Below are 10,996 nucleotides of genomic sequence, written 5' to 3'. Positions count from 1 at the left end.
TGATGTGGAGTTCAGTGTTGCAGAAAATCTCTTCTTAAAATCAGGTTCAGGGGTATATTGATTCAGGATGAATGTTGGTGATTTGTTTGGTAGCTGTTTGTACCAGAAGAGATACGGATCTGTAGAAGTATAATTACACATTAAAATAACTTGAGCTCCTTCATTTGCAGACATTTCACTCAAAGGCTGTTCAACTCTGTCTTGCCCCCGGCACACTGAAAAAATAGACAGAAACAAGTAAGTCATTAACAATAATAATCATTTAGGAACCTAAATTTAAGTAAAGCCTTTAAAAGTAAAGTGTACAGAAACAGAAAAATGCATACCATAATAATGTGCTATGAAACACAGATAAATCAAAGCCCTTCTAAACATAACTGTTACTCAACTCTGCTCTCAAAAACTCTGCTCATGTAACACAGCTCGTCTTTAAATGTTTGTATCAGGTCACAAGTTATACCTATAAATGAAGAGAGCAATGCTGACCCCTTGTGGACGAATTTTGTAAGTTATACTAATCTCTCTGTATGTTATGAAGCTTTTTACTCACTTGATATACCCACACATTTGTTTAGAATAACTAAATGAAGTATCATCATTGCATATGTGCTTATCTCCTATCAACATGGTTGCATTATAAAATACCCAAAGAAGTACCTTTGTGTGTCACACTTTGATATATCTTTTTATGTTGTGAATGAGAATCTATAATACTACTTTTTCCTGAATAGAGGAATGTTTTGTTGTGTTAACTGTAGCAGATATAGGGGTTGGATATGTGTAATGTCATACTGTGTGTCAGGTTTTTGCACAGTGTTCTTGTGTTTCCTGTCACTGTGGGCTGCAGGGCACAGTAGTACAGAGCAGAGTCTGATACAGCAGCAGAGGAGATCTCCAGATCCACATGGTTTTCTTTATTGACTGTAGTAAATTTGGTTGTAAATCTGGAATCTACATTAGAATCCTGAGCTTCTTTTACACCATCTGAGATGAGCACAATGAACTCAGGAGCTGATCCGGGATACTGACGGTACCAGTGAAGAGCATATGCAGATGAATAACTGCAGGATAATTTTATTTTTGAACCCTCATCAGCAAACTCCTCTGTTTTGGTTGGTTTAATTTCATTTCCATACGCTGCATCTGCAAAAGTAGATCAAATCTTTTTGTTTAATGCAATATACAACATGGCTGCTCAGACAAAAAGAAAACACTTCAATACTTGCATGCAAAGGCAGAAAGTAGAATTACAGAATGGAGAATCATTGTGTGTGTTTCTTATTCTCTCTCTAACAGACTTCAAGTTTAAGAAGGTCACATCAGATATCAGTGCTTTAAACTCCACCTCTTCCAAAGAACTCCTTGAGAAAGAGCAGATCAGTTCAGATCTGTTTCATGCATCACTATGTCATTTGATTACTATTCATATCCTATTGTACCCTCTTGTGGTTACTTACTCTATTGTATAATATGTTATTCTTCAGAACACAACAAACAGAATATGTAGTAAATTATTCCTCATACGTTGGTTGTTATAATATGTTAGATCTCATAAAGTTGATTCACTTTGCACAGCACTATAACTGTACTAAATAATTAGATTTTTTTTATTATATGCATGTTATTGTTGTGGGACAGAAGTAAACAGCATGTGAATTTGCACCTTCTCATATAATTGAGGATGTCCTCTGTTTTTGGATGAGTGTTGAATGTGCTTTAGTCAGACACACACACATCCTTGATCATCAGTGGAAATGTTCTTGATGTGGAGTTCAGTGTTGCAGAAAATCTTTCCTTAAAATCAGATTCAGTGATATATTTATTCAGAATTAATGTTGGTGATTTGTTTGATAGTTGTTTGTAACAGAAAAGGTACTGAGTTGTAGAAGTAATATAAGTACACATTAAAATAACTTCATTTGCAGGCAATTCTCCTGAGGACACTAGAAAAACAGACAGAAAAAAGTCATTAACATGAATTAATCATATTAAACTTAAACATTTAGTAACCTAAATTTAAGCATACAGAAAAAAATGTGCTTACCATCATAATGTGCTATGAAGCACAGAGAAATGTGTAATCAAAGTGTTTACATAGCTGTTCTATGAACAGAACAAAAAAATCTCTCAACTCTGCTCTCAAAAACTCTGTGATTATCTCACAGAGCTCTTCTTTAAAGGTTTGTGTTGTGTAACATTGTACCAATAAATGAAGAGAGCAATGCAGACCCCTGGTGGATGAAGTTGGAAATTGATAAACATTGGCTGCATCCAAAAATCACATACTTTCCTACTATATAGTAGGCAAAAGACAGTATGTGACAAATTAAGTATGTCTGAATTCACAGTACTCATAAAAGAGTAGGCAAAAAATACCCTGATGCCCTATTTCTGGCGTGATTTTGAAGCATGCATAAAATCGACACTTTCCCATTAAGCCACAGGAAAGAATTTATGAATGGCAGTGATGCAACTGACACTGATAGGTCACACAGGGTTCTGTTGTATCTTTTTGTGTTGTGATTGACAATCTATACTCAACTATTTTTGTGTTATCTATAGCAGATATGGAGGTTGGATGTGTGTGATATAGATGCAATGCTCTGTGTCAGGTTTTTGTACAGTGTTCTTGTGTTTCCTGTCACTGTGGGCTGCAGGGCGCAGTAGTACAGAGCAGAGTCTGATACAGATGCATTGGTGATCTCTAGATCCACATGGTTTTCTTGGCCTTTTCTGACTTTGGCAGTGAATCTGGGATCTACAAAAGACTTCTGAGCTTGTGCACTCTCTGAAAGGAGCACAATGAATTCAGGTGCTGATCCAGGATACTGACGATACCAGTGAAGATGGTATGCAGATGAATAACTGCAGGATAATGTAACATTTGAACCCTCATCAGCAAAATCCTTTGTTTTGGTTGGTTTAATTTCATTTCCATACGTTGCATCTGCAAAGGAAAATCAAATATTTTTATTTAATGCATTATAAAGTATAAAGAAAAAAACTTTATATTTACAGAAACAAAACACTTAAATACTTACATGCAAAAGCAGAAAGCAGAATGACAGATTGGAGCATCATTGTGAGTGTTTCTTATTCTTTCTCTAACAGACTTGAAGTTTAAGAAGATCACATCAGATATCAGTGCTTTAAACTCCACCTCATCCAGACAGTTCTTTGAGAGAGCAGATCGGATCTTTTTCATACACCACTGTGTCATTTGATTACCATTCATATGCTATAGTGCCTAGCGCCCTCTTGTGGTTGCTTACCTACTCTGTCGTATGATATACTGTAGCAATATAATCTGGATTAATTCCTCATACTTTGGTTGTTATAATACGTTAAACACATAAATCATATTATCAGTGAGTGTCTGACAGTCTAGCAAATGTAACAAGATCATCTCAGATCTATGTGCTAAACTCCTCCTCTTTCAATCTGATGCCAACAACAACAACAACAACAACAAAACACTCATATCTACACACATATTTTAAAACCAAACATTACATTTATACTTTTTATAAAGAGCATTTTATGGCATTTGCTCTTTTTTAAAATCTCCAGACTCATCATATCTGTCAGTGTTACTACAGTGAGTAAGTGATTGACTTGAAGCAATTTACGAGTAGTTTACAGCACTACAGTTCTACAGTTCTAATTTTTGGAATTGTGAAATGGATTTAAACATAGTTAAAATGTTAAATGCAACTAAGAATACTGCTACTGGTACCTGGTACTAGTATCAGGCCAGTTCTGTGGAGGTTTATGCGGAGTTCTGTGCACAGAGTTCTTAAGTGAGCCTTAAAGGTTTTTGTATGAGTGTTGTGTGTGTTTCAGTCACTGTGGGCCTCAGAGCACAGTAGTACACAGCAGAGTCAGACACATGCAGATTCTTGATTGTCAGTGGAAATTTTTTTGATGTGGAGTCCAATGTTGCAGAAAATGTTTTTGTAAAATCAGGCTCAGTGTTATATTGATTCAGAATGAATGTTGGTGATCTGTTTGGTATCTGTTTGTACCAGAAGTGACCCGGAGTTGTAGAAGTAGTAGTATAATTACACATTAAAATAACTTCAGCTCCTTCACTTGCAGTCATTTCTCCTGAAGACTGTTCAACCCTGTCCTGTCCCGAGGACACTGGAAAAATAGTTAAAAAAAAAAAAAGCCATTAACATGTATTATTTGGAAATGTATTAACTTGAATGTAAGTAAAGCCTTTTTTTATTTAAAGTAAGATTGTACACATACTCACCATTATAATGTGCTATGAAACACAGGGAAATCAAAGCCCATCTAAACATAGTTGATCTATGAACAAACATTCACTCAACTGTGCTCTCAAAAGCTCTGTGTTTATCTCATAGAGCTCTTCTTTAAATGTTTGTATCTTGTCACATGATATACTCATACATGGAGAGAGCAATGCTGACCCCTTGTGGATGACGATTGAAATTGCTTACAAAATTGGAAACCATTTTTTACAAAATGACTATTAGCCTGAATGTGTTTGCATGCATGATCCCCTCTACTCATTTCTCTCAATTGTAAACCCAAGATTTAAGTGTCACATTTTTCCCTGTCTCTAGAAGGCCATTGTTTCTTTTTACAGTCAGGTTTTTGTACAGTGTTCTTGTGTTTCCTGTGACTGTGGGCCTCAGAGCACAGTAGTACAGAGCAGAGTCTGATACAGCAGTAGAGGAGATGATCAGATCCACATGGTTGATCTCTTTTGTGGATTGTTTTTCTTTTCTGAGCTTAGTAGAGAACCTGGGATCTACATCAGATGTCTTATTCTCTTTCACACTCTCCATTATAAGCACAAGAAATTGAGGAGCTGATCCAGGATACTGACGGTACCATTGAAGTGATTGTGCAGAGGAATAACTGCAGGATAAAGTAACAGTCAAACCCACTGCAGCAAATTTCTCAGTGTTGTTTGGTGTGATTTGATCTCCAAAACTCACACCTGAAAAAGAGCAAAAGGATAATGATTATTCTTTTTAAACAGTGTTTTTAAATTGTGAAATTGTATGCCTACAGTGAATCAATACTAGTTAACAATTATATTAAATGATATGAGAAAAATAGCAAAATAGCATCTGAGTACAAGTATCTGAGCTTTTTCTGAAATGTAAATGCATGCAATACATACACAAATGCACTTACTTGCCAAGGCAGAGAGCAAAATGACTGAATGAAGTATCATTGTACGTGTATGTGTGTGTGTGTCACTACAGCAGGACTGAGCTTTGTGAGCTTTGTTTCGCAAATGTAACAACATCATCTCAGATCCATGTGCCAAACTCCTCCTCCATTTTGATGGCAAAAAATGTTTGTCAAACCTACACATTCTAAACCCTGCCATTACATATTTAGTAATGTAAGATTTTCTCATGCAGGTCATTTTTTTTTATTATATATATAAATATATACAAATTATATAAAATTGTTTTTGTAGTGTTAGAGAAGTTATGTGGATTTGCATAGACTTTGTCTTACTGGTTCCTGCTCTTTATGAAATGCTGCTATGTTTACATCTTTATCTACTTTTATTATTTGTTTGATTAGATTCCTACAGCCTGCAGGTGTTTCCACATGCATAGTTATATTGTGTGAATAATAGATTGTGGGTTTGATGTGGTTTGAGATCAAAGTGAACAATGAATTTGAGTTTTTGTACGGCTTCACATAGACTTTGTATCACTGGGCGTCTACTCTTAGAGCACAATAATAGAGAGCTGAATCTGACAGAGTTACACCAGTAATAGTGAGTTCAGTGGATGTTTCTGATGTAGTCATCTGAAAGTGAGGATCAGCAGGGGTCCCTGTATTACTATAGCCACGAGCATCTTTCCACATTAAATACTGAGGTTCTGTATTAGGATACTGTCTGTACCAGTAAAGTGTAACATATCTGCTGCTTGTATCATATGAGCAGCTCAGTGTCACAGACTCTTCTTCTGTACTGATGACATTTGCATCCTTATTTGGTCCAATCTGATCTGCAGCCATTGCACCTGCAAACATGAAAAAATTTGCTTACATTTTTAAAAATCACATGAGTTAAGTTCAGTCACATTACACTCTTCACACACATTACATCTGTTTTCCTCAGTATTGGCATCAAAGTGTATTTTACCTGAAGTCATGATTAAAATCAGTACCAAGTGTCTGTCCATGTTTACTAAGATCAGTTCTGTTGGTTGTTTTGTGTTTTCTGGGTTGTTTCGGCAGGAACTAAGTCATACAATCAATCTGGAACGTCCTGCTCTTTGTTGAGATGATGCTCATTTTGGTAAATGAATGAAAGAAGCAGATCTGTCAATGACATGTTATTCATTAAAGAAAAGGGAGGAGCTAATGATCCTGTATTGAGGCTTGTGGTGTATATTGCCATCTTATGGTTAAAGCATTACAAAATGAAAATGAAGTTTAATTCTGTAGTAGTTTCCTAATGAATAAATTAGTTTGTTTTAATAAATGTATTAATGTATGAAAATTCTCTTTATTGTTTTGTGATTCAGTCTAGAAAATTTAACAGGATCATACAGGATGAATGTGCATGTGCTTCAAAATTATGTGGATTTGCACCTTGTCATATAACTAAGCACTTCCTCTGTTTTTGTATGAGTGTTGAGAGTGTTTCAGTCACTGTGGGCCTCAGAGCACAGTAGTACACAGCAGAGTCAGACACGCGCACATCCTGGATTTTCAGTGGAAACATTCTTGATGTGGAGTCCAGTGTTGCAGAAAATCTCTTCTTAAAATCAGGTTCAGGGGTATATTGATTCAGGATGAATATTGGTGATTTGTTTGGTAGCTGTTTGTACCAGAAGAGATCCGGATTTGTAGAAGTATAATTACACATTAAAATAACTTGAGCTCCTTCATTTGCAGACATTTCACTCAAAGGCTGTCCAACTCTGTCTTGCCCCCGGCACACTGGAAAAATAGACAGAAACGAGTAAGTCATAAACAATAATAATCAATTAGGAACCTAAATTTAAGTAAAGCCTTTAAAAGTAAAGTGTACAGAAACAGAAAAATGCATACCAGAATAATGTGCTATGAAACACAGATAAATCAAAGCCCTTCTAAACATAACTGTTATTCAACTCTGCTCTTAAAAACTCTGCTCATGTAACACAGCTTGTCTTTAAATGTGTATCAGGTCACAAGTTATAGCTATAAATGAAGAGAGCAATGCTGACCCCTTGTGGACGAAGTTAGAAATCGATATACATTTTTTTTATCTTGCAAACCTTGGTCCGTTCTTTATAAATTAGGTTTGGTATGAATAGTGTTTTTGAACAAATGCTTGATCCTCACTATACTTATCTCTCTGTATGTTAAGCTCTGTATGATAAGCTCACTGGATATACCCATGGACATTTGTTTAGAATGTAAATGAAGTCATCATTGTATATGCGCTTATCACCACTATCAACATGGTTGCCTTATAAAATACCCAAAGAAGCACCTTTTGTGCCACCCTTTATTATATCTTTTTATGTTGTGAATGAGAATCTATAATCTTATTTTTACTGAATAGAGGGGTGTTTCTTTGTGTTAACTATAGCAGATTTTGGGTGTTGGATATGTGTGATGTAGATGCAATGCTGTGTGTCAGGTGTTTGTACAGTGTTCTTGTGTTTCCTGTCACTGTGGCCTCCAGGGCGCAGTAGTACAGAGCAGAGTCTGATACAGCAGCAGAGGAGATCTCCAGATCCACATGGTTTTCTTTATTGACTGTAGTGAATTTGGTTGTGAATCTGGAATCTACATTAGACTCCTGAGCTTCTTTTGCACCTTCTAAAATGAGCACAATGAACTCAGGAGCTGATCCAGGATACTGACAATACCAGTGAAGAGCATATGCAGATGAATAACTGCAGGATAATTTAACACTTGAACACTCATCAGCAAACTCCACTGATTTGGTTGGTTTAATTTCATTTCCATATGCTGCATCTGCAAAAGTAGATCAAATCTTTTTGTTTAATGCAATATACAACATAAAGAGAAAAAACTTTATACTTAATTTTGAGAAGAAATTAGCCATTTTGGCTGCTCAGATTTTCAAAAAAAAAACACTTCAATACTTACATGCAAAGGCAGAAAGCAGAATGACAGAATGGAGAATCATTGTGAGTGTTTCTTATTCTCTTTCTAACATACTTCAAGTTTAAGAAGGTCACATCAGATATCAGTGCTTTAAACTCCACCTCTTTCAGAGAACTCCTTGAGAAAGTGCAGATCAGATCTGTTTCATGCACCACTGTAATTTGGTTACAAATCATATCCTATTGTACCCTCTTGTGGTTACTTACTCTGTCGTATAATATAAGTCCTCAGAACACAACAAACAGAATATGTACTAGGGATGGGCGATATGGGCTTAAAAATGTATCACGATAATTTCTGGTATTTATTGCGATAGCGATATCAATGATGATAATTCAGGGAAATCCTCTTTTCAGCCTGTCAGAAAATACTCTGTGCCTTTAGAGCAGTTCCACCCACCCAAAATAGGGTGTTGTGAGAATTACTGAAGTACACACTGGAATGCTGGAATTAAATTGTATGTACTTTCTTGTACTCAAAGCTCCTCAACATTAAGCAGAAGTTGATTGTGTTTTAGTAATTCAAAACACTTGAAGTTGCAAAAAAGTTCAATGTTATCTTGATTTCCGGATGCGGAAAACACGGAGGGCGGAATCCAGTCATATAAATGGAATGTACTGTATACTTTAACACTAAATGTAGAATTTTTCAAAGTTTGGATGAGTCATCAAAGTTTGGAATAATCAAAGTAGTAAACCAGTATACTAGAGGTCTGCATTCTGCGGGACTAAGACACAGATAGAGGAATTTTAACAAAGGAAACTTGAAGTCGGTAACTCTGGTGTAACAGCAGGCGGTGTAATAATCTTTTTTCCCGTTTCCTTTCTGAACAGCATGTCTGTCCTTTAGTCTTTTTTTACTCATTCTTATAAGCACCTTATAATGCAATGCTAATCATGACTGTTATGCACGCATACTGCGGCGCATTAAAATAGTATGCATTTCTGCCTCATTCTGTCATCAAGCGGGCTGTACAGACACATCTGATGGCACATGGCAGAGCAAAGTGTGGATGACTGTCCTTGAAGGACGTTCAGCTTTGACTAGAAAATGGTCAGTTTACTGTTAAGAAACCGACATCTATCATTTAGTCTATTACTACTTGTTGTTGTATTTATATATATTTTCCTTTGTGGGACAGACGCTGAAACTGACATCGGGACATTTTTTCGTTAAAAGTTATTTATTAGTACATGGCTACAAGCCGTTATTGTTCTTTTGCTTATAATTTTAAATGGCAAATGTAATTTTTGTTTTCAGTTTTTTCCAAACCAGTTGACAAAAAATGTGACATTTGTATTTTCATTTATCGGTTCAAAATAGTTTATCGGTGCATTTGATCAGCATGTCACTATCGGCATCGGCCCTGAAAAACACATATGTCAACCCCTACTCAGACTTTGGTTGTTATAATACATTAGATCTCATAAAGTTGATTCAGTTTGCACAGCACTATAACTGTACTAAATAAAATTTTTTTTTTTTTAATTATATGCATGTTATTGTTGTGGGACAGAAGTAAACAGCATGTGAATTTGCACCTTGTCATATAATTGAGGACGTCCTCTGTTTTTGGATGAGTGTTGAATGTGCTTTAGTCAGACACACACACATCCTTGATCATCAGTAGAAATATTCTTGATGTGGAGTTCAGTGTTGCAGAAAATCTTTCCTTAAAAACAGATTCAGTGATATATTTATTCAGAATTAATGTTGGTGATTTGTTTGATAGTTGTTTGTAACAGAAGAGGTGCTGAGTTGTAGAAGTAGTATACATTACACATTAAAATAACTTCATTTGCAGGCATTTCTCTTGAAGACTGTTCAACACTGTCCTGTCCTGAGGACACTAGAAAAACAGAAAAAGTCATTAACATGAATTAATCATATTAAACTTAAACATTTAGTAACCTAATTTTAAGCATACAGAAACAAATGTGCTTACCATCATAATGTGCTATGAAGCACAGAGAAATCAAAGTGTTTACATAGCTGTTCTATGAACAGAACAAAAAAATCTCTCAACTCTGCTCTCAAAAACTCTGTGATTATCTCACAGAGCTCTTCTTTAAAGGTTTGTGTTGTGTAACATTGTAGCAATAAATGAAGAGAGCAATGCAGACCCCTGGTGGACGAAGTTGGAAATTGATAAACATTGGCTGCATCCAAAAATCACATACTTTCTTACTATATAGTAGGCAAAAGACAGTATGTGACAAATTAAGTATGTCTGAATTCACAGTACTCATAAAAGAGTAGGCAAAAAATACCCTGATGCCCTATTTCTGGTGTGATTTTGAAGCATGTATATAATCGACACTTTCCCATTAAGCCACGGGAAAGAATTTATGAATGGCAGTGATGCAACTGACACTGATAGGTCACACAGGTTCTGTTGTATCTTTTTGTGTTGTGACAATCTATACTCAACTGTTTTTGTGTTATCTATAGCAGATATGGAGGTTGGATGTGTGTGATGTAAATGCAATACTCTGTGTCAGGTTTTTGTACTGTGTTCTTGTGTTTCCTGTCACTGTGGGCTCCAGGGCGCAGTAGTACAAAGCAGAGTCTGATATAGATGCATTGGTGAACTCTAGATCCACATGGTTTTCTTGGCCTTTTCTGACTTTGGCAGTGAATCTGGGATCTACAAAAGACTTCTGAGCTTGTGCACTGTCCATTATGAGCACAATGAATTCAGGTGCTGAGCGGGGATACTGACGATACCAGTGAAGACGGTATGCAGATGAATAACTGCAGGATAATGTAACATTTGAACCCTCATCAGCAAAATCCTTTGTTTTGGTTGGGTTAATTTCATTTCCAAAACGTTGCATCTGGAAAAGGAAAATCAAATATTTTTATT

General features: G+C 35.9%; 3 gene segments (V, D, J or C); all 3 read right to left on the bottom strand.

Moving 5' to 3' along the window:
* Positions 1–179: 179 nt before the first annotated feature.
* LOC127157766 (T-cell receptor alpha chain V region RL-5-like) lies at positions 180–3,182 on the bottom strand. The segment is given in 4 exon segments: positions 180–215; positions 836–1,024; positions 2,646–2,947; positions 3,042–3,182. Coding segments are annotated over 4 exon segments (567 nt in total).
* Positions 3,183–4,544: 1,362 nt separating this feature from the next.
* Positions 4,545–5,212, bottom strand: LOC127157764 (T cell receptor alpha variable 9-1-like). The segment is given in 2 exon segments: positions 4,545–4,972; positions 5,173–5,212. Coding segments are annotated over 2 exon segments (468 nt in total).
* A 1,700-nt stretch (positions 5,213–6,912) lies between these two features.
* On the bottom strand, positions 6,913–8,271 carry LOC127157761 (T cell receptor alpha variable 9-1-like). The segment is given in 3 exon segments: positions 6,913–6,948; positions 7,670–7,977; positions 8,113–8,271. Coding segments are annotated over 3 exon segments (384 nt in total).
* Between the last annotated feature and the right edge of the window lie 2,725 nt (positions 8,272–10,996).

The sequence above is a fragment of the Labeo rohita genome, unplaced genomic scaffold (assembly GCF_022985175.1).
Source record: "Labeo rohita strain BAU-BD-2019 unplaced genomic scaffold, IGBB_LRoh.1.0 scaffold_120, whole genome shotgun sequence".
Lineage (NCBI taxonomy): Eukaryota > Metazoa > Chordata > Actinopteri > Cypriniformes > Cyprinidae > Labeo > Labeo rohita.
This window is presented reverse-complemented; position numbering and strand designations above follow the sequence as displayed.